General features: G+C 38.9%; 1 protein-coding gene across 9 annotated transcripts in view; it reads right to left on the bottom strand.

Annotated features, from left to right (window-relative positions):
• The window catches only part of MEIS2 (Meis homeobox 2), a 174,645-nt gene that overhangs the window by 137,216 nt on the left and 11,987 nt on the right, over positions 1-25,442 (bottom strand). For all 9 annotated transcript variants that reach the window (XM_055810767.1, XM_055810756.1, XM_055810761.1 and 6 more), the window contains one exon: positions 21,060-21,174. In XM_055810767.1, the coding sequence (XP_055666742.1) occupies positions 21,060-21,174 (115 nt within the window). The remainder of the gene's footprint in view (positions 1-21,059; positions 21,175-25,442) is intronic.

Raw genomic sequence — 25,442 nt, forward strand, 5'->3', positions numbered from 1 at the left:
TTCCCCCCCCCCCCCCGCCCCCCCACTTTATACAGCTGCAACTCCCTGAGCAGCGCTGCACTCAATAAGGCCTCCTGGGATCCAACTAGCAGAGAAATCTGTGCTGAAGCATGCAGTCGTTCTGTGGGACTAAAGAGTGTTGCTGGGGGTGGGGGGAGTAACCTGTTTTCTTCAAGACTGCTCCACCTTTGGGATAGAATATTTGCTGCTTTGTTTTTAGCAGCCAAAGATCCTTATATTATCTGGGTTTTACTTAAGAAAAAAAAATAACCACAAAAAACAAAACCAACAAGCCTAAACCACACACCTAAAACACTACAGCCACTTGAGACAAGAAATCACCACTTCAGCTGCAACAAGTGGGACGTGGGTCCTTGTTGGCTAACAGTCAGATGGTGCCTGTCCGTGAATGACCACTGCAAATATTGCAGCGTGTTACAAGCAGCAGCAATCACTAACACGGGGCTGCATTTCCCAGAGTCACCTGTACCAGGAAATCCAGGCTTGTGAATTAAAAAGGGCATGATAACAGAAACTTTCTCAGATTACAGCCAGCACAATGGATTTTCTCTTCTATGAAAATCAGAAATATATTGGTCTGAAAGCATTCCCAGCAGTTTATTATCATTATTTCTTCCGCAACCTACCCCAGCCCTTCTCCTCCTCCTTCCCTTCCCTACCACCTGAAAAAGAAACAGATGATGCCTTCTGTGTCTGCACACTACAATTTATAACTTGAACCTCTGTGTCTGAAGGGTAGCGTGCTGTATATACTGGTTTCCACAACACTGGTAACAAGTATCCACTGAAGTAAAGGATCTGAGGCAGCGGCAGGCACATCAGGTACTAGCAATCCTTCTTCAGGTGACTTATTAGTTAGGAAGACTACTTAAAGGCTAAGGGTCTCATTCTAATTTCATACTGTCCGAGGCCCCTGACTTAACCTCTGCCTTCCCACAAGGCAAAAGCAAGTTGGCTTTCAATATTTCTTCAGGAGAATCTACTCGGTTTTGGCTGATCCGATTTGTATTTGAAGAGCTACGTAACCACGTGGGTGCAAGGACGACGGTGGGCAGCCTCAGTGCGTGGTGGGCCAGGACAGATAACGGCATTCCCCACCTTCACAGCATTCTTCCTTAGGGCGAAAGGTCACCCTTCACAGATGTCTCCAGCAGACACTCAGTTGTCAAAAGGTTGGGTCATGCGATTCATGCAGTCACTGCTAACAATGCACTGTTCTCATCCAGATACGTAAACACATTGCACTTCTAAATAATTTCCTTGTTAAGGACAACTTGTTTTTTCCCCCCGAGTTTTGTTCAGTTATTTAAAAAAAAAAAAAAAAAAGGAAAAGGAACACTAAGGGAAAAAAACAGTCCGACCCCCTTTCACCAATTCATAGCTAAAGTATTCTATTTTCCTTTTCTGTCAGGCTATTCAGCACAAGAAGATACTTCTGGTTTATTCCAAAAAAAAGAGAAATAAAACCGCCATATCCCAAAATGTCTAACAGTAAAGCATATAGTTTGGAGGCAAAAAAACAATACATTTGGTGAAATGGAAGATAGTAAGCTTTTTTGTCAGAAAAGTTACACAGCCATAAGAATTCAATTAAGAAAATTCTGTTCAGCTTAATATAGCCTACTCTAATTTCTTCCATTTAAAAGTAACAAACAAACATGCACCCTGTACTGACAAGTGCAAAAAGGAAAATTGTGTGTTCACATATTTGTCGTGAATTCACGTTTGCCTGGTGCAGAAAGTTTATTTCTTGAGAAGCGCTTCAGAAATAACAGGTCCTAGTTGCTACAGTAGCTCAGATTTTTAGTTTCCTGTGCCTCCAGATGAACAGTGTAACAAAGATTTCTTCTTTGTTGAGGACAGTTACTCTAAAGTAGCTTGAAGCTATCACACACAATTCAAAACAAGTAATTTTGTTCTAGAATGGATCCAAACAAGCTTATCAGGATTGTTATCTATTTATAAATTATATATTTAACAGTAAAGTAAGACAGACGTAGCTGGAATGTTACACATAGGGAAACACAATTAGAGATATGCCAAATTACTCAACCTAATCCCAAGCAATAGACTCTTCAGGGCATGGGAACTTCTAGAAGAATTAAACATTGTATGTTGTAAAAAGCTCAATTAAATACCCTTAGAAATCAAGCAAGGGATTCTTTCAGATCTGCCTGCAATATGTAGTCCTCCCAAATGCAGAATGTTTGCCTCTTCAAGCGTCCCTTTTCTGCTCATTCCTTTAGCCACTGAACCTATGGAAAGGACACTTTAAAAAAAAATAAAATGTTCAGTGCTTTCAAGTCTCATATTTCATACACTTGGCCATCTTGAATTAATAGGAGTCAATGAAGATACACATTCTTAAAAACAGCGTCAGCTTCATTGGTCTAATCTATGAACTTTAAAGACCTTCGTTTTATGAGCTTTCCTCAGGGTAGGTATTTCAGTGTTCTGAAAACAGGGTTATGGACTGTTAAGTTAAGCACATGTTCTGCATCAACATTTTAGTTTCAGCAGGTTATTTGGTGCCAAGTATGCCAGTTAGTATCATCAATCCCAAAATATGTGCTTATTTGTTTGAACAGGTGTTTTGAGAACAGGACAGGAGAAAAGCACCTTTAATATATTTATTTAGCGTCTGTCCTTAATTCTGAAAATACCCTCTCCTTTGCCCCTGAAACATGTCAACATTTCACTTCAGATGCAAAGAGATGGAGCTGAAAAGGAGTGCGGATGAGTATTTCTGAAATATCACTAGTCTGATGATTTGTCCACTCATTTCCATTGTACATTATTTCTCATCTACTAATCGCAGACCTGGGTTTACATATGGTATGACCCATCTACTTGCAGAAAACTACCTTTTATTGTGCAACTGATGTTTACCTGCAGAAGACGTAAGTAAGGCTGAAGGAAAAAAAACAAATACCCTTCAGATAAGGAAACATAACCAGGGACTTTCACTCAGTCTGTTCTTCTGAAGACCATTTGTTAGCATTTGCATCAGAGGATGTACAGGGAGAAGAAATGGAAACAATCTAAATCCAAAATTGGATTCCACATTTCAGTCATTCCACAGAACAAAAATAATAGCTCGTTCTTAAAAATGAGTAGCAGCAAAACATAACAATAAGATTTACACAGACACAGACATGCTGCTGTCACATTCGTGGGTCAGTTGAGATGGTGCATCACAATTTTCACAAAATCCACACTCACAGATACACACTTCTTGCAGGTGTTATCTCAGACTTGGTCTGCTGAGAAGTGGAGTGAATCCCCGCAGTGATGTTTGAAGGTTTAAAAGCTCAGTTTTTTGTTTCTAAATGCTTATGAAAACATTGCCTATGCTCAGAGGCCTTTTAAAACAAAACCAAAGCTTTTAAAGCTTCAAAAGCGGTCATGGGAATTTGCTCATCAGGAGGGAATCCTAAATGAAGGCCAAGATTCAGTGGATTCCCCTGGACATGACAAAAGCCATAGCCTGTCTGCAGATCTACCATTTCTTATAATAGATGTGGGCTGATTCAAGCAAAACCTGACAAACCTTTGTCCATGTCCTACATTTTACAATACCTACTTTTAAAGGGTTTATGTCGAACTATCCTCTGCCATACTATTAAAAAAAAAAAAAAAAGCCATCACCATAAAACCCCTACTTTCATGGATACTTAATGTAACTAAGAGAAAGACCACCCCCCCAAAGTCATCAAATTAAAGTAAAAAAAAAAAGGGGGGGTGGGGGGGTGGGGGGAAGCTAAGCTTAGGACTTCTATTGTTATAACCTCAAACACATACAAGACAGGAAGGAAACCAACTGACAGTTGCTTTTTAATATGTGAGAGATGATTTACAGAAGGAAATATTCTAATGCTATGTTAAAGGCCTAAACTACCCGAAAAAAATAGGTTTTCAATGTCAATGTTTCCCACCTATAGCAGTTTTAAAATAAGGTAAGAAGTTCCTAACAAGTTTTTTAAAGGACTGTTATAAGAAAGTAATGTTTGAGTAGATCAAGGCTACCTAATCAGTTATTTAAAGCATAAGAAGCCTGGTGTAAATGAAGCCTTTCTTCTGAAAGTGTGAGATATAACTTTTATGCAGTTTTAAGCTGAAGTACACAAAAAAATCTACAGTTTCACCTGAATTTAACAGCAACATTCCTGCCCACTGCATAACTGACATTCTCCATTTTCTTTTGGATGCAATAATCTCATTTTGTACATAGAAGTTCCCATGAAGTAAGACAGACATGGAGAAGGCATGAGAGCAGTGGGTGTTTTTTGTGTTCAGAAGCAAAATGATCCAAAATAAAACAAATCATGCTATAACAAACATCTGTTTGAAGCAAGACTGGAATAGAAGACCAATACATGGATCCTGCACTGGACATCTGTCCATGCATGGGTGTATCCCGCTCATTACAACCACAGTTTGAACTGGGACCCTTCCATCCAACAGTACTAACAGTGGCAAGCAAAGCGGGTCCAAGTGAATTCTTCTAGGGTTTGCCTCAGCTGGAGGGTGCTCTTTGCATAGTTTACAAATTACGTGCTAGACAAGTTCTCAGTCTCTTAAGAACTGAACCTTACAAGGAAATTCTCTAAGGAAGCATGTAAAATGTTTATATGTGAATAAACAAGGAAAAAAACCTATATACACACACACCCCTGCTAAGAACATAAGCAGCTCCTCTGAGCTCATGTAAGGCAGTCATAGAAAATAACATAAGAAACAAACTCAAATCTATATTCTCTGATTATATGAAGACAAATTATGTAAAGATAAGATTTTTTTTGCTGCATAGGCACACCAAGATTTAACCAATTTTGCTTTCAAATATACAGATTGTGCTCCCATCAACTCCCACTGAAGTCAGAATTTGACCTATTGTGTACTTTACATTCACATCAATGAAGTCAGTAAGAATGCAGAAAATTGCTTTGGAAAGATGTAAAATTCTTTACTAGTTCTAAAATAAAAGGACAGCTTATTTCTTTTAAACAAACCAGATTGATAGCCGTTTGGAAGAGCTTAAAGGAGGGTTAATTGGCATACAGTAAACCTGAATTCTGACAGTGTGGACTTCTAGCTAAAATGACATTCTCTTTGGTGGTCCAAGGACTGTAGGATTAGTTTACAAGAAAGCAGAGAGGGGTTTGAAACCAAACCCTGAATGTCACTGATGAATTACCAGATTAGAAAGGCCTGACTATATGAAACATATTCCTACCCAAATTTATATTCAGAAGAGAAAACAAAACAACAAAAAAGGGGCAAATCTGTAGCTGAGCCTGAGTTAGAGATTAATAGAATGAATGAAAGATCTTTAAAAAAAAATCAAGAAAACCCTTCTTTCATAAAACCTTGCTCATAGACATAAATTTATGCCAAACTATGCTTAAAGTTGAGAATATGAATCGTTAATAAGATCTAACTCAAGGAAATAATTAGGATAACCAATCTGCAGCTAAATGAAAGTGTTTCATCTATCATTGCAGATATGCATTACAGAAGATTTTCTGGAAATGGATAAGGTAAGATGAATTTCGTTATTCCGAGACACACAAAAACCAGAAAGAAGAAAACAGGCACTTACACATTGGTTAGCTATCAGCTACATCTAACTCAAGCCCCTAAAGTAAGTTTTTGAACTTTAGGGAAGTTCAGATATGGTCCTTTAAAACTGGAAGAAAGCAGTAAAACCTATAAGCAATCAAAATCTATCAAATGTTCAACACTAATGAGATAGTCTTTGTTATGTGTTTTTTAACTGGAAAACTGCATTGTTACTTCTCCCTTGGTCTGAAGTATGAGCACTGCAGTAATTTTTCTCTTTTTAAATCCTTGCTCATAAAAAGGACAGAAAACCCAAAACTGTCAGTCAGCTGAGATGCTAGCACAAATCAGTCTATCCCTGTTTCCCTAAAATGAAAGACATCTATATGCATTAAGCATTTTGGTAACATCTAAATCAAAATTTAATTTTGTAATACTTTAAGCTTATGGAATTTACTGTTCTACACAAAATGGATAAAACTGTTGAAGAAAAATAAGACTATTAAAACAAAGCGTTAATTAAGACTAATGCTTCTCATCTGGAAAGACAGGTCTAAATTTACCACCAAAAAAAAATCTATGAACTAGGATTTTTTTCTTACTCAAATACAACTCCACATGGTGATAGATGTTTTGCACAAAATATATTAAGTATCTGAATACACAAAATTAATCTTAAGTGCATGGCCTCAGAGGCACATGAAATCTAATCAAAGTCTAATGTTAAAACAAACAATACCTACTAGCTTTCTTTTTGAGGAAAATATTTGTAGTTTAGGACTAGAATGAAAATGTCAATTGAAAACGACTCTTACAAAGGCTGAGGTGGTAACATTAACGCTACTGTGGGCCTCATTATTTTAGTAACGGCACTTGCAATATACACAGTTATATGTATATTTGTCTTTGCCAGACTGAGGTCCTGCTTTGGTTATCGTAGGCACTTCTGAAAACAGAAGAACTATGCTGAGGTACATGTAAGATCTTTTAACCCTTTGCCATTTTTTGCCTAAAAATATTTGCCATTTCCATATGCTGATCATTATATTAGAAACTTTAATAAGTAGCAAATTATAATTTGGGCTTCAGTTTAACACTGAGAAATAAAAATAAAAGGCAGTAATGAAGAAATAATAAAAAGGTGACAGCCTTTTGACTGTAGAGAAGACATCGGGCTTTAACAATTTTCTGAAGGCAGTGAACTGACAGTAAAAGTTACACTCATTAGGTTTTATGTGTTCTATGGACTGAGTATTTTTTCATTCAAAACAGCTTTCTTTACAATTTGATAGCACAGAAATATGATTTTTTTTTTTACTAATATAAAATCCCTCCCTTTTTACTTTTCACGAGAAATTTCTTCATGTAAAACATCAGAAGACCAAGATAATGCTTGGTCATGAAGTGGATGCACAGCATACATGGTTGTTTTAAACATCTGAATTATGTACCCAGCTGAATGGGAGTCTGTGAACACCAGGTAATGTCAGGAAGTCAAAATTATTGTTGTCTCAATGAAGCACTTGAGACTACTGTTTGAGCACCAGAACCTCAGTGTGTTAGGTACTGTACAAATAAATATAGCAGAAGGACAGTCCCTCTCCCTTTTTTTTCCTGGCAGAAGCCCAATGTAGTTCCATTGATTTCAGATGTATTAGCAAGGAAGGGCCTGATCCAGAGCTCACTGAAGTCAACCGAAGTCTTTCTGTTGATTTAACAGGCTTTGGATTAGTCCCTAAATAAGAACAGATTTTGGCTCAGCTAAAGGATTTCACTTAAGCCCTCTGCTTGTTCAAGCATCTAGTAGGAGCTAAGAGAACACTGCAGTCCTACTGAGTAGGAGGCTGTGTTCATCCTGAACTGTCCCCTTTAACAGATGTATGGGGTCAGGAGTCCTACAAAATAGACAACCGTTAGTAAGTGGTAAAGCTGAGGTGGGAGGAATTAGAAAGGAAGCTCCAAGCTGAAAAAATCTGATTTGTGCTATTTAAGCAATGTTCCATCCTCTTTAGGCAGGAGTGTAAAATTAGACAGGGAGTTCATGCGAATTTCCTAATTTTACGCTCGTAAATTATTTAAGACCTTAGCACCAAGTCCTGCAATAAAATTATATGCATGTATTTGTCATATTCACTTCTGCTGGACTCTCTGCAAAGAGGGGCTGCCTTAAATCTAGGTATGGCCAACTTAGAGCTGCATGTGGAGAGGCCCAAGGAAAGTTTAAACAAATGCAATTGCTTAAAAAAAGTGTAGCCACAATAAGCTGGTGGGCATAATGCAAGATTATAAGGAAAAGAGCGCTCTTATTTCAGAATTAAATGCTGGGGTTGTCAAAAAATTTCATGGTACAAATCACATCTTAACAGAGAATTTGTTGAATTCTCCTCTCTCTTTCATGGCTGCTCCACCAATCCTTGTCAGTTACAGCAAATGCTCTGTTTACACAAGAAAGTAGAAGACCCCAGTCTTCGCTTGTGCATGAGGAATGTATAGTGCCAAGGGTGTACAAAGGTAACCATCCATAAAATAATCTGAGCTCTTTCCACAAGTTATGCAGCTGGCAGCTTAGCACTCAATGCAAGTTTGAGCATCTGGAGTTAGCAATGGACTTTGGACTCAGAGCAGCTGGGAAGTCAGTGGAGCAGGAGGAAACCACTTTGTCTTGCTCTCTACTCACTACTCCAACTGTAGGTAGGAACAGGAGCACACGGGCCTTTGTGCCAACTCTGCCACCAGATGATTTCCCTGTCTTCACTCCTTATCCTGGGGTAAAGACAGCCTCACAAATAACCCAAACACAGCCAGGGTTGGGGGCTGCCACTTACAAGCCACCCATATGTAACAGCAGAAAATGAAGAATCATTTACTTCCTCCAACTCCACCCATACCTGCACACAAGGTGAATTACTATATTGACTACAATCAAACAGCAGCAAATTCCTTAAAGTTAGTTTTGAGTATACCGCAAAAGTCTGTTCTGTCCAACAGATCTGAAAATGTGCTAGTATTTCAAGAAATGAACCAAACTGAAAGCACAAATTTATTTTTCTCTGAAGCTTACTTTAACATTTAAAAACCACTAGAGGAAAAAAATACTCAAAACTTGCCTATGCAAGTAAAAAAAGCTGGTGTTTATTATTATTTGTCCTATAAAATGTAAGGCATGATGAAATTTTGTTCAGAAATGTTAGGAAGACCTTTATGGCTGTCTTTTTGTAGATCTTATGTGTCTTAACGTCAATCGTTTCTGTGGGAATTGTCACCAAAAAAATGGGGGTGTGTATGTGTGTGTTTGATTCTTAAGATAAAAGAATCATGCTTTGCTTTCATTTATTTGGATGTGTTTGACCCAGACTTTGCACATCTGAAAGCAGCAGTGCCCCTGTTATTGCTACTCATTCCATGCAAGAAGGATCAGGATCTTATGTGCAAGGTGTCTTCCTTGTCTCTCCTCTGAGAATGAAAAACTTCTTTTAACTGATTCCCACCCCTTTCCTTCAAACCTTCTCTGGACAATCCACCACTGACTCATAAACAAAAGACAGATCTTTCACGAGTTTCATGATCAAGACACCTAGTTGGTGCATTTTAAAGTGTTATTCTAAGTTCTGTAGAAACCCAAGTTACTAAATCTAGATTGGGATGTTTATTAAGACTAAAAGCAGTAATAAACAACAGTAAAATAGTTACACAAAATTCTCCCACCCCCCCAAAAAAGATGGATTTGCTGTATTTCATAGTTAACAAAAAAACTCTGAATATGAAGCAGACTATTCATAATACTGCTGCCAGTTCTGATGCCCAGAGCTTTCATTCTTAGCCACCATTGCCTGCTTACATGCTGAAAACTCTTAGGCAACAGAGCAGGGGGTACGCTAGATCTTCTCATGCCAGGATGATAAAAATCAATGCCTCTGTTTAAAAGACAGAGCTACTGATGTGCAAGGCTACTACATATCACAACCTATTCTATAGCTTTAGAGTACTAAGGAAATCCTAAAGAAGGAGAAAAAAAAAAGACAATGTATAGCACTGTCTTGTTCTAAGCCGACATTACCCTTGGATCCCTAAAACCTAAATATGAACACAGAATCAAGTTTTACTTGCCCTACATTTACTATGCTTGTTCAGGGAAAGAGAAAAAAAAATAAAACAAAACCCCCATTAAACAAGGAATACACATATATAGTGGTTCAACAACTTTTTAACGTTGGAAACATCACTTTAGACTTCTCACCTTTATACAAATATCACTAAAGAACTGGTGATGTGATCCATGTCATCTTTTATTGCTCACTTCATAAGCCTTATTAACTAAAAACCATACAAAGTTAAAGATTAAAGCTATTTTGTTCACCTTTTTTCACCTTTGTTAAAAAAAGAGGAAGTGTTAAAGCAAGCAATACAATTTACAAATGCAGTATATCCAGTGCTTCTTTTATGACATTCAGGGAGGCCAATACAAGAACGCACTTGAATTTTCTGCATTCCTGGAATATCAGAGCAGTGCACTGACAACAGGTGATCATTTCATAACATCCATGCAACATCTAAGTACCCTTGTGCCCATTGTACAGATGGGGAAGAACACACATCAGAGAGGGCATGTAACACAAGGTCCTACTGGATTTAGCTCTGCAGCTAGCTGCTCCTGGGTAGACAGCCATACCCTTACCTCATGGCAACAAACTGAGGAGCTACCAGCAGGCCACCAAAATAACAGATGTCTTCCCACTGACCATACTTTTATTTGGATCATGCCTGCAGCTAGCAGGGTAGTTAAGGTGGCTGTCACTGGTATCACACTATCCTTACCACTATACCACTTTCTTATAGTTCCCATAACACCAGAAAGTTGCAAGACTGAGTTTCTACATCTCTTTTCACATGTACATTTTTCTTCTGGAAAACATTTTAAAACATTTCATTTACACCGTTTACTGCATGGACTGCAACAGACGCAAGCCAGTGGAAACCACTGGTTAAAATGGTAAACATTTATTTGAAGATAATATCCTAAATATATAGACACTCATTTGATTTTAAAAATCCTCAGTTTATCAAGACTTATATGTAGATGGCTTGGTTTTTAGGGAATGAAAAACCTACCTGAGTGATAGAATAGTTTCAGTGAAGAAAGGAGAAGATAGAAAATAGGAGAAATTGCTCACTTCAACCTATAAAAAGCTTCCTGCAACCTCAGTTCCAATTTTAACAACCTCTAGTACCAGTTAGCTTAAATAAATCATACAAGTTTGAGAAAGTATTATTTAGACACCAGACCTGGGTTTATTAGTACCCTGCAATCGGTTACTTAGAAGTAAATTTATAAATGAAAAGCAATGTTTTACAGTAATTTAAAATCAGATTGGTTTGAAAATTCAGAACTAGAAACATGCATCAAACCACGTTAAGAGCCAATGGCCATCAGATTTCCTTCACCTGTCCTGCTTCCCCAGATCTAACGGCTGCTGGGAAGCTGGAGCAGCCATGGAGTGGTTAGCACTCCTCTTCTCAGGCAGGGTAAAGACAGTAAGACAAAAGGCCTGTGTATTACAATGTGTAGTGCCATAATGCAGTGTTTGATGCTCTAGAGGGCCTACAACAAGTACTGTACAGCCAAAAATCAATTGGAAATCAGCATGATAACAGAGCATGACTTGCCCTGTAATAGCCTTAAGCCCCCCAAGGCTATGTGGGTCCCTTTCATCTGCCAGGCCGAAGCGATGCTAGGGGAAGCCTGGCCTCCCCTCCCTGGGCACCTAGGTGCCTCTTACCTACTGCTTTTACCCTTGTGCTGGTTTGGGCTGGGCTACAGTTAATTTTCTTCACAGCAGCTAGTATGGGGCTGTGTTTTGGATTTGTGCTGGAAACAGTGTTGATAACACAGGGATGTTTTTGATATTGCTGAGCAGCGCTCACACAGAGCCAGGGGCTCTTCTGCTCCTCACCCCACCGCACCAGTGAGGGGCTGGGGGGGCACAAGGAGCTGGGAGGGGGCACAGCCGGGACAGCTGGCCCCAACTGACCAGAGGGGTATCCCAGGCCATGTGATGTCACGCTCAGCACAGGAAGCCGGGGAAAGAAGAAGGAAAGTGAGACATTCAGAGTGATGGTGTTTGTCTGCCCAAGTAACCATTATGTGTGATGGAGCCCGGCTTTCCTGGGGTTGGCTGAGCACCTGCCTGCGATGGGAAGTGGTGAGTGAATTCCTTGGTTTGCTGTGCTTGGGTGTGAGGCTTTTGCTTTACCTATTAAATGGTCTTTATCTCAACCCACAAGTTTTCTCACTTTCACTCTCCAGATTCTGTCCCGCATCCCACCAGCAGGGAGTGGAGAGCGAGCAGCTGTGTGGGGCTTAGTGGCCAGCTGGGGTTAAACCACAACAACCTCGCACAGTAAGGAGAAACAACAGCCTCAGTGCATCTTTTAAGCTCTCAAAAGTGGAATTTGATTTTTCTTGGCATAGGTTTGGAGGCTTTAAATTTTCTCTCACTCTCCTTTTCTTTTTTAATAAATTTCTCCTCTAAGTAAACCTACTGATTTTGGACTGTAAACATCCTCAGCATGAAGAAAATCCCTCTGATCCTATGGCTGAATACAGAGTGGTGATTCCTCTGTCACATTCAACAAAGTAAAACTCAAGAAGTAAAAGAGAAAGAAACACTGTTCAATTCCATGCAAATTGTTATGCATGCAACAAAGTGGGCCTACAAATATTTCACTCATATGGTGGTTTTAATTTCAATATTTCTTTAATTACTTTCCAACAATGTCTGGTTTCTGTTGAATTTATGCTAGTACTTGGCATTTGGTGCCACCCCAAAAAGATAAGATACATATGTCCCCTATTCACAGTCTTGGCATTTTTACCTTAACTCAGGCATTGGAGTGATTGGTTTGAAAAATTACCTTGCTGATTAGCTGGGTTTTCTGGTAAATATATAGTGTTAATCCTTAAATTCTGAATATGACATAAGGTATACAAATGTTCTGTCTGACTCAACAGCAACATATCACGGCTTAAGGAGGACATGTATGCTGATCACTGTGAGCAAAGAAAGAGCTAATTGGGAGTTAGATTCAGTGTGATTATCAGCTTGTTTATGATAAGGGAGTACTCTTCTGAATAGCACTGTAAATTCATCCCTGATTGTGGTGTTAAACCACAGCTCATTCCCCCCCCCCCCTTTTTTTTTTTTGTTTGGTTAGAAGGGGCTTTAAACTATTTTCAGCAGATGACAATGTCATGCTTTGATTTTCCTCCGTCTTAAAAAATAAATCAGTCACATGAGCCTGATGTCAAATTTCACTTTCTAATAGGAGAAAGGCACATTTTAAGTGTTTACTATAAGAACACATTTGGGTAATTTTTCCCCATGTCATTATGAACATTAGACTGACCCAATTAATATGAAATGTTTCTATGCTGCTGGAACAGACCGTGTTACAGAAAGAGCCATTTGCACAACCTGTTCATGATTATGGGCCATAAGGACACAAAGATGGCATAGACATTTGCAGACCATCTGAATTCTTACAGGGGAAGGGGAAAGAGGGAAGGGGAAAAAAAAAAAATGATGTTAGCTGACTGTTGTGGTTCATGTTTTTTAATCCAGAGTATTGGACATGTAACACAGCAACAAGAGCTGATCATTTTGTTTAATCACCTTTTGGATCTTTGCCAGATGGTCTCTATTGAGAGCGCTGCAAACAGAGAGAGATGAACTGCGTCTAACATGCCACTAGAGCTTTCCCGTAAATGTCTGAGAACTGAATCCAACAAGAATTTAGTCTCAGAGCAGAAAGGGATACATTTAAAAACTATGTGCATTAACTATACTTTTCCCCATAGAATCCTCACTTGGCATGAATAATTTACCCTCTCTTATGCTAATGGGATCATGAAAGTATCCCTGTGTCTTCAGTGCAGCTATTCTCAGCTTTCAGTAATTACCCCACCCAGTGAAAATAACATGGCTTCTGCAGCTGAACGGCCTACGAGTACCTGGCAATTAGAAAGATCATGGCTGACAGAGGAGCGGTCCAGAGATGGACACACGAGCCCCAGCAGCCACAGGAGCGGTTTGGAAAAGTAAAAGCCTTCCACTGTGAACATTTCCTTAGTTGCTTAAGATCAACATGAAGAAAGCAGCTCCTGCAAGGGCATTTATTTTATTTATTTTTTTAAGGATGACATAGAAGATTCTAATGTACCACCCCAGAACCCTAACATTCAGAAATAGCGACCTTCCTTGGTCATCAACAGTTAAAAGAAAGTTTGTGGGTTTGTTGTTTTTTGTTGGTTTTTTTTTTTAATTAGTGCTGTCTTGTTAAACAAGAGGGAGAGAATTAAAAAGTCAATTAATGAGTGTCCTTCAGTATCTGACAATTTTACCAGCTACACAAAGGAAAATTCTGTAGTATTTCATTAACAAAAAGTTTTGTAAAACCCATTACAAAGAACCAGGCTTTGACCTCTGTCCATAGCACTCCATGCTAGGTAGTTCACTATGTAAAAATTATCAGGCTAAAACATCTGGGAAAGAAAGCTATGAAACAGCAGGGAACGTGGCTGGTTTATTGTTTATCTTTTGTTTATGAGGCAGTATTCAAGTTTAATTACTACTCTAAATTAAACTCTAACAGGCATCAGGAGACATCCCTTTACACGACTAAGTTAAAAAAAAAAATCCAGAGATTCCAACACTAGATCTTTCAAATAAGTTGGCATATATAGGAAGAAATTAGTCAGTCTCTAACAACACAGGAAGACGTTTAAGCACTCGCTACTGTATGTTTGAATCTGTTGCATTATGAAACCATTAATATTGTAACAAACATACAATTATAATTTAGCAAAATGGGATGTTAATCTCGCATTTGGAGGCAAATTGGGTTAGGCTGAGTAAGATCTGAGATGGAAAGAATGGCCTAAGGGGAATCCTACCTTTTTCATTTGAAATTCAAACATACAAATATATAAACAAATATATATATACACACATACATGCATATATATATTTAAAAACACCCAGAAACATGAAGTCAGAGGCAAACCTCTCAACAGTAACAATCTCTTAAGTAAAATGGTTTAGTTATTTTCTCTGAATGTTCACTTACAAAAGGGAGGAAAGAGTTCACTATGTTCACCATAACAGTAAGTGACCAGTTTTAGATGAACTTAGCTGTAGGAAAAAATAAAAGTTGAAAGCAACTAGCAAAAGATTATTCCAGATGGCATCTGTCATATTGTATTTAGGGTTATTTTAAAGAGATTACTGCCACTATGAAAACATTCCATTGACAGAGTTTTCCTAGGCAGCATTTGAAACCCCAGCACAACATACTTCAAATATGGAAGTAAGTGTTTTCTAATGCATATATAGATTTTTATCTATATCTAAATATAAAAACCTATGTGGACTGAAAGCTAAGAATGAGGTGAGAACATTAAATACAAGTATAATATTTTAACACACGCAGACACACACTTTGATTTAATAAAATGTGAGGACTCTGCAGTTGCCACCAGCCTGATTATTAGAAAACTGTATAGTGAAATGAAGATTCAGTATGAAATTTTAATGCTACTTATTGAATAGTGGGTAGGGACATAACTGTTCACTGACTCCAGCAATCAAACAAAAACTGCAAAAGAGATGTATTTGTTCATGCAAGAGACAGAGAGAAAAGAAAGGACGGGAGGATTCTAAAATGTGACTATATTTAGCTAAGCTGGTTCTGGCATCATTATGGTTAATGTGCATGTGGTGTGCAGTGTGAGCTCAGCAGTTACTGGGCCAACTGTCTCAGTATTTCTGGGAATTCTGCCTATTCACAGTGCAGGGATTGTTCAATTGCTGCAAAATGTACAAAATGAATTTTACAAAAATGAATTGTAAGGAAGGCCCCATTACAACGATTTTACAGCAAAGATGTCAACATCAATTTTTCTTTCATGCATAGCTAATGATTAAAACAGCATATTCCATTTGCCTAAGACAATTTATTTCATATTGGCACATCAAAATATTGAAATACAAAGTTATCTTTACTCTACCCTTATTATTCATTGCTGCTGAACCCACACTATTGTTCAAACCATGAAAAAATAAAGCAAACTTGGCAAGAAATACTTAAAACAAAGGCTCATCAATATTCTCCAATTTGTCAACATCTCAATTACAGCAATGGAAAAAATGTAAATTTCATGTGCTTTGAACACTAAGGGGTCTATTCTTCTGTCAGTGCACATGCGTAACTCCCATCACCATTAATGGGAATTACTCATACATATCAACACAAGGACGGGCCCCTCAAACTTGAAAGGAAAAGATGAATTAATAAGGGCTACTCTCTTCCTGTATCTTCCTCAGCTGAAAAAAGTCATTGTTCTTTAAGTTTTTCATACTTATACAGTTCACCTTTATGAGAGCTGTGCCTTCTGAAATAATGCATCTCCAGTGAAGCATTATTTATTAGCAAGTTTGATTTTTCACAGTCTGGATGTTTGAGCCCTTCTATTAGGAATTTCCTCTCTTACAAAAGACAGCTCTCTTCCAATAAAACCATACCCTATAGCTTTATAGGTACAAATACAAAGGAATAAAAACGCATTCTGAATCCTTATGATGAATATGCATACTAGCCTCAGCAGGCTTACCTATAAATACAGAACTAAGGAAAAGAAGTTGTAGCATTATCTTTTGGATATTAAGCTTCCAAAGACATTGCATTAATGTGTTATTTTTTGTATTAACAGCAACATATCCCTCTCCTTTTTCTCACTATTGGAGTTTGGTTCAAAGCTTTATCTATTTTCAGTAGAGCTTTGACAACTAGGACAGGCCTTTGGGCATTATCAGCTAGTTTTGCAAACAAATTTGATTTGTATGCCATCATTATTACAAGATGGTATATAATGAATAAGAAATATACTATCTAATTTTTCCAGCATGCATCAATCCAGAGACGTAACCTGGAACAAACACATAATTTCAGCTGATATCTTAGTTGACTTTGCTCCAAACCAGATGATGAGTCTTTGCCACAGAAAGCTATCGAGGACAAATTTGTGGGACAAACATCAAGCTGTCACAAAAATGTTTCAAAACTACTTTAAGATATTGCCCTAGAGAGTAGCCTCAGATGTTATTTATAAAGGGGTAGATCTTCTTCATTCAGCACAAGCAGCTCCATCGTAAAAAACCACCAAACCAAAAAAACCACACAGCGATGAACTACTCACATGGGTAAAGCAAAGTGGATGTAATGCCCATTTGTATTTTTCCTGCTGTGTAACCTAGAAGTTGCTTGTCTCTGGCTTCTCACTTACGGTCAAGTTTATCACCCCAGGCCTAATCCTAAGAAGATGCTGAACTTCCTGAAAGGTCCTGAAGAAACACAGCCTCCATCTGACTTGGCTGGATCAGGCCTGTTGAGCAACTGAACTAAGAATATGACAAATCAGGTATACAATCCTGGTATCATAAAATATGAAACCGAAACTATTCCCTGGTGCTTTCCTGTAGACCACATGTTTTTAAACCTTAAAAAGATTTATTTCCCACTTTTCATGCATAATCTGCCATATTCATTATTTGAAATATCCCATAAAGAGATTAAATAGGAATTAAAGTCTGGAAGCACCATATCCATCACTGTGGTACAAACTGATGCTGAATTCTAGATGTCATTTAGCCTTGTGTGTAAAGGCAGTGGCCGTTTTCACTTTGTTTCACAAAGAATAAGGAAAACATAATACAATACCCCAGAAGACTTTCAGAGGTGTTTTTTCCCCTCCAAATAAAAGGGTGGATGATAAAGCTACACACACCTTTTAATCTTCCACTTAGGGTTTTTACACATATATTCCCTGGCAAAAACTCCAGGGTCTTCTCTCCCCCCTCCCCTTCTTTCAGTCCCTTTCCTGCCATCTCCCTTGCTATAACTCAGCTAACCCAACAGAACCAGTCAGTTTTAAATTTCAGTTGGGACCCCGGTGACCTGTTAATGAATCTACAGAGAGGAGAAAAACTCACAGTGTTGAGTTATGCCTGGTGTTGCTAGCTGACTTGGAGTCAGAAATGCTTGAAGCGTTAACGTAATTGCAAGAATGTGAAAAATGAAGCGTTGGGCTCCTGAGCAAAGCGAAAGGTCAAAGCAAGCCCTACACAAAACAAGTCTCTGGAAGATGGCCTCATTAGACCATTAAATCAGCTTCTTCTTTTTCTCCTTTGTAAGATGTTTAGTGTGTTTTATTTTTATTATTGGATATATTTAACTCTTTCCAGGGCAGGGGGAAAGTTGATCAGACCACCTATATAATTACTAAATTCTGAAATAGTATTACATGGCATTGATCTGCATTTGTGGATCTGAACTGGGATAAAGTCAATAAATGCTTGGAAGATTACAGGTCACTAGTACTTTAGTTTGCTAGATGATCGATATGTTGCATAGCTTAGTTTTCTGTTGAACAAGTGAGGTGACATGTTAAGAACAACATAGACACTCACCACTAATAAAATTAGGATAATCTTTCAACATTTACTGCCTGAAGGCCCTTTCTTTAACTCTTTCAATGCCAGCATGTTTCTAATAATACTACAGATTGACTAACTTAACCCTTTGGCATCCAAAGGGCAGTCATGCACTGTCATGCAGACTGTCCTCCATAAACAGAGAAAACAACTACACCTTTGTTTGGTTCTGACTTTAAGAATTATGGATGGATTCTACTGCGTAATAAATACATCTATCTCATGCAGAGAAAGCCTGCAAAAATAAGGTTATCACTCCCCCAATTCCTTTTCATCTGCCTCCCGCTCCCCCACCCTGCAAAAAAAAAAAAAAAAATTAAAAAAAAATCACAAGCTGCATATCATAGACTTAAGGCAAAAGCAGAGACCCCTTGAAACAGTGTTCCCAAGAGCCAGAAAAGTCAGACTGTAGTTTGAATCAATCTCTGCTGCCACCAGGCATCAGTGCAGAACACCATAAGTTGCTAAAGTCACCCAAGACTCTCTAATGAGCTCCCATTCCCAAGGAAACCTTTGGGGCAGGTGGAATAATTGAAGAAGCATTTGTGAAAGGTCTTGACAAAACTGCAGGGAAGCCAAGTTGACCCAAATAGGTAACTGGACCAGAATAGCTCAAGAGGGCATCTACCCATCTTGGCATTGCCTGGGACTGACTCACTGCCAGTTCACAAGTCATAAAGTAAACTCTGCCTCTCTCAAGGAAGGGTAAGGAAAATTCAATACAGGCCTCCCTCTCTTTAGTCTTTCCCAGGGTTGAGAGGGGGAGAGCAATCCAAAGCTGTCTCCAATGGGAATTTTGCCGGTGCTGTAGGATCATACATCTTTCAGCTGCCAGCAGCTGAGTGGAATGCTGATTTGCCACTGGACAACTGCTTCCCTTTGAAAGGCCCAGCTGAGCACAAAGGGAAGCACACTAGCGATGTTTCATCCTGCTCGACTGGGCAGCACTTGTGGCTGATTTGGTCCTTCAGCAGTCGTTCCCCTTCTGCAGAAATCAGCGTAACAGGTTTGTTTAAATCATATATATTACCAGAAACCTCAGTCTCCAACAGGAAGTCGGTATAGTTATCATCACCTACTTTTTCTTATACTTAGCAATATTTCTTGAGCAACCTGAGTCACGTGACCAGGGATCGGAGACTAGTGAAATGGAAGATCCCTGGATGTCGATACAGGGGATTTCTTTATATCAAGCATGGCTTGGTGAAGAAACAATTTTAATTTCTAAGGGGCTGCTGGGACAGAGTGAAGATACAGGTGTGAGGAAATTTCTTACCTAGGGGTGGAATGAAAACACTGTGGCAGATGATTCAGAAGAATCATTTTTAAGTACACAAGTTATCATGTGCTATGCCAAGCATCTTAGCCACAATACACAATGTAAACATTTGATCATCAGTAAGTCCATGGCCAGCTAATAGACATAACACCAATTTGCTGCGTAGCAGTCAAGCTCTCCCTTTCGTTAGCTGCTGAAGCTGTAATAGTTCATGCTGGGCCTCCTACAGCTCCAATCCAACCACACAGGAAAAAAACCCCCGTGTGACTCATGTTGGAGTTGGATCACACCCTGTGCCATGGCTGCTTTCTATCAGCAATAAGATTACAAATGTATAAACAATTCATACAAATAGGAGACAAACCCAAACCACTCTACTAGAAACAAACTTTGCAAGTTCCTAGAATTGCAATGGGTACGACGCCAGATCGTGAGACAGACGAGGGGATCTAGCTCCGTGCCAAGCAGTGGGCCACGTGAGAGACATGATTTCCTGTCTCTGCTCCACCATCTAAGCGTGGCAAATATCATGGTGGCAAGCAGCCTGCAGCACAAGGCTAGTCACAGCAGCTGTAGCCCCAAAGGCTGCTCCCCTCTCCAGTGCTGGAATCCCGCATGGCTAGTTGGATGGCAGACCTGTCAGCTGGCTCTGTGTAACCCCCAGGCAGGGGAAACAGTGGCAAAATGCTGCAGACGCATGAGATGGAGGAAGCATAAGACGTGATAATGGTAAGGTCTCACTCACTAGCGGAGGCTTACCCAGTTTACAAAGAAAAATGAGAACGGAAGCCCACCTTAAACTTTCATCTTAAATTTATTCTGAGTCAAAATTCAAGAATGACAGTACCATCTTCACCCAATTCTTAGCACTGGAGGCTTGATTCTTATACCTTCTGGAGTCACTTATACTTCTAATGAGCAAGTGTAAAACACCATCATATCAGAATGACAGCCTTTGACACTCACTCAGCATGGATACAGATGACCACACACAAGGTGCAATGCAGTAGGAAGTAAAACAAAAAAAACCCTGAAATAATAACCAAACCTCCTGAACCCTTGAGAAGGCTTCACTGTGTAGATCCAGCAAAGGTTTTGCAGAGGTTTTGCAGTTCAGGTACGTCTATCTCTATTTACCATCCCAAATTTAGATTTTCAGAAGCAGAAACAAGTCCGTACAAGCAAACATTGCAAGAAACATTTTTCTGGTTTTTTTCTTCTACTTCATATAATTTAGAAGCTTCGTAACTCCAGAAAGGACTCTCTTCCCCAGCTATAACTACAGGTTAAATTCTCTGTCTATAATCCAGCTCAAACAACTGCATCACAGCTGGAGAGTATGCCTGTCATTATATTTACTTACACCACACAAAAATAAACTGTAGATAACCAAATTTGTAAAGGAATTGGCAGAACTAATCAATTGTTATTACAAAGCTTGTTTGAAGATTAGATATTTCACTTTGAAATAATAATAAAATGCAGCTAAGTGGGTTAGAAAAAGGAAATACCATCTCCCTAAGTTACAGCTGATTATACTGCAAGTCTGCCACTCCATGTTTACTCTAAGGCAGATGTACTGATATAATAAAAAAAGCTGGAGTTATTTTAGTCATGCCTACTTTGCGGAGGGAAAAAGTTTGACCTTTTACCTTGCTCGCTGCTGTTGTCTCCGCTCTGGGAAGCATGGCCCCCACTGGAGGGCCCCGGTGTGCCTGCCGAGTGCGTTGAAGTTGCATCATCGTGGTCTCTCCAAGATGAAGGATTCTGGTGTCAGAGTGCCAAGGAATTTTTTCCACAGTTCCCATTCCAATAGCAAATGAAGAACAGAAAGAAAACCGGGAGAAGAGGGGAGGAGGGGGGGGAAAAGTATACACATTAGCATTTTTGAAATGTGCCAAACATCGATACTGTTTGCACAGTGTGATAATTCATCAGCAAAGACAAGCAGAGGAGGTACAAAGATTTACTTGGTAAAATAAAGGACAGATTTTTTTTCCCCTTTTTAAACTTTCCAGAGAGTTGTCTGGATTTAATTGTTTGAATAGTACTGCAGAATAATACTTCAGGGGAGGAAAAAAAATAATTTAAGTTTCTCAGTGAGCTATACAGGGGGGCCGTAAGGACAGCATCAACCTGCACAGTTTATGTCACTAGGTGTTTGCATTAGGATCGTAATAGCTGATATGCAAACTATCTCCCCACATGTGTTTTTTTTCCCAGACTGACTAGAGGTGGCAGGGGAGAGGAAGAGGAGGGAAACTGTTTTGAGAAGTAGAAGAGAACACACATGGGAGAGGAGCATGTCCTCACACCCTACCCTTTCTCTCACCCATTTAAATGCTGGAAAAACTTGAAGCAAATGCAAAGTTGCAAGGGGAAAAGCAAGCTTTCTTTGAAAGACACTACATACCAGGAAAGATGGTTCCTCGCCCCCCACCACCACCTTGATACGACACATTTCAGAAGATTTTCTCGAGGTATTGCTCTAACAGTGCGCTTACAGGTTTTGTCAAGAATAACTACCAGGTGATTATATAAAATAACATGTATAGTGGGTTTTTTTATGTAATTCTTTCTACATTACTATGCATAAAACATGACAAAAGGGAACACGGAAGACAGACATATGAAGTTTGCAAAACTTGGCTAAATAAGACTTCAACTACTGTACTTTAGTCACACAATTCATGCACACTTTCTAATTTATTGAGTATCGGTTTTCCCGAAGCAAGAGGCTGCTATTTAAAACGATAAGTGAGGAAAACTTAATGCTACAGTTCAGTGCTACTTTGCTGAGTGTATTCTCCTCCTATCCTCCTCCCCTTTCCTGATCATTCCCAATACCCTGCTGTTGCTTAAAGGAAAACAGGAATTCTACTGTACAGGAAGAGCTTTATCAGCACCACATGAAGGCAGGCAAGAGATGGAATTTCCTCTGGCAGAAAAGGAGAGCAAGAACACATGAAACAGATCAGACCAGGGGCTGGACCTGCATTACTTGTCACCTGTATGTGACAACTTAAATCAAGCGCGTTATAATAATTCAACAACAAAACAAACAAAAAATGCCCTCTAAAAAAAAGAAAGTTATTCCTTCTTAGGTTTGACTGTGTTTTAAATCTGCATTGCAAAATAACACTGGACTATTAAAGCACGAGGAGATCCTGAAAGCAGCAAGTGACAAGTTTGGATAAATTATTTGAGTAGGACTGATTCTGACCTCATCTACCCCAATGTGTAGTAGGAATAAGTTCAACAAAATCAACTGATTTACCCATTGTAAAATTCAGTGTAAGTGTGATTGGAATCAGGTCCCAAAATATATATTGAAACATCTCAAAGTAATCTCCTAGCACTGATTAGTACCACATGCTCTATAGCAATACAAAATAGAACTGCCAAATAACGGCTTGCTACAATACCCAGCAACATAAATCTAATGGGCCCAACCCAGATCACAGCAGAGACAAAGGGAAGACCCCATGACTCCAACAGGCTCCCAGTAAAGCCCTAGGTGACCAAAGGGTAAGAAGAATCCAAATCCCCTTCACCTTACACAGACACACACATGTGTACTTATATACACAGTTCCATGTCAGGAAGATGGGAGTAAAATCAGAAGATGGGCCAGGAGCTGAAATTCGCCTAACCTGTCAGCGCAACAGACAGCGTGACAGCACTTATAGCATAAACCCACCACCCCTTCCAAAACCTAGAAAACTGATCTACTTTTCCTCACACAGAACTGCGACAGGAAAAAAACCTCAACAAACAGTAGTATTTTATATTCACTGAGGTTGTTGTATTAATTAAGTCTTAGAAATCACTATTAATACTGTAAACCCCCAAAATTTCATCAAAAAAAATATTTTACCATCATCTCACAGAGTCAGGTGGAAAGAAGCACACAAAGAAAGATGTGAAGCCTTGAAAGTTCAAGCAGCCCAGATGTTATTTAAAAAAAAAAAAAAACCACAGAAAAGTTGAAAATAAGGTTAGCAAAAAGTTCAGATGGAAATAAAATGCAAAAACGGAGCAAGATTCTTTACAGCCTGGATTAAAACATAGTTGTGCCTATGAGCTGCTCTTTTTATCTCTGAGTTAGGAAGCCACTCAAATAGCTTCAAGCTGAAGGCAAACAGCAGACAGGAGCTCTTCAGCCCTCTGCAGCCTCTTAGCGTCAGCTGTTTGCCGGATGGTAATCAGATAAAGAGCTAGAAGAAATACATGAAAAAGGAAAGAAACAATAGCATAGCATGAGTTTAGCCCTCCAACAACATCAGGCTGGAACCTTCTTTTAGAAAATGTAATAATTGCAACATGTTCACCTAGGCTAAACTTTTCAGGGAACACAGTGAGTTATGTTAATTTTATGCACTGCAGGCTCTCAAGCTGGCTGCTGTTGGATCTTCTTATCACACATAGGAAAATTACAATAATTAACTGGTAACACCTCAGCTATGTTTTAAGGCAAATGTCATCCAAAACCTATCATACAGTATTTCAAAAGCTAGACCGGCCTGTTTCAAAACCATAATGATTTGGAAAGGATCACTGAATAAGACATCCCACAGCTGAAAACATTTTCTGTCTCTATCAGGCTGAGTTGGTCTTGACCCCGGTTTGTAGATCCCGTTTTAAAAAAATAGACTGTATTGATTGGGAATTCAATGTATTTCTTGTGACACAGTTTTCTTGAGGAAGCAATTCGACAGAATTTTGTTGAAGGACAGAAATAGTAAGATGGGATATTTACAAGATGCGACAGTAGAATGTTGGAAGAATTTGAAAGGGAGGGAAACAGCTAGGCTTTAATATTATAAAAAATGACAAATAACTCTTAAGGGTGGAGTTTACAGCCTCATAAAAAGGCAGCATTCTTTTGCTTTGGACTAAGATCATTGTACGTGTCAGTGAACTTCTCTTTTTCTCCCCTAGTCTGTTTCCAACTTTGCATCCCTCAAGAAAAACTTCTTGGCCAAATGCCTAATCGTAAGTAGTTACTTTATGTATGTCTTCACAAAAAAACCAGGACCAAATGACACACCTTAAGTGTACTTCACTGGAAACACTTTATCGGTGTAGTTTAGATACCTGAAGAGACCAGATACCTGGTCTAAAGCCTGCTAACATTAATTGTAATTTTTCTATTAATTTCAGTGATATTTTTGTTAGGCTGTCACTCTGTAAAAAAACAAAAAGAAACAAAACAAGCAGAAAACCAGATAGCTTTAGATAAAATACACAAACTGTTAGCATGGCTTCTCATATCTCCTTGCAAGTTTAGCAATACACTTTGCAGAAACACGTTGAAGAGTGTGGATGATGTCTGCCAAAAATGCAATTGCCTGGTGTGTGTACATGTGCATACTATAAAATTTTCACACACATATGACCTAAACTAATGCCAGATATCATAGAAGGTAAACAGCACACATGTATCCCCAGTAGTTTTAATAATTGGGAGTCAAATATGGTGCTGCTCTTGCTCTTACCTAATTGTGTTAAAGAGCAGTGTTACCAGGAGAAAAGCAGTGAATACTGAGTAGAGCACAATAGAAGGAGATGGAAAATAGATACAAGAAGCTAGGTCTCCAGGGGCAGTATTTTCTATTTGCTGGGCTACAGACTCGCAGCTGATAATGCAAGTTGTAATTAATATAAAAGCAGGAGACAATATGGGGAAAGCTTGTACTAGCAGGGCCACAGGAGATCACTCTGCTGCTATCCACTGTTTCTCATTTACACACACAGCCTTCCCTAGAAAACACAATTTTGCCAGTGTTTTTTCCCTTGAAAGTTAAAAAAAAATTGATTTAGCACCACCATTGAATTTTGCTAAATCTAGCAAAGAGCAACAGAAAGGACAAGAGTCTCCTGGTATACAAAGCAAATCTGATGCGTGACTCTTTTCTTGATGCTGCAAATCTGGTGGAAACTGTAAGAGTCTTTAACTGTTTTAACAAGGATTTCTTGAACAGAGATGTTGTAACAGATAAATTTGATATAGGATAACCTTCTGTTAAATTGCA

Source organism: Falco peregrinus, chromosome 1, assembly GCF_023634155.1.
Source record: "Falco peregrinus isolate bFalPer1 chromosome 1, bFalPer1.pri, whole genome shotgun sequence".
Lineage (NCBI taxonomy): Eukaryota > Metazoa > Chordata > Aves > Falconiformes > Falconidae > Falco > Falco peregrinus.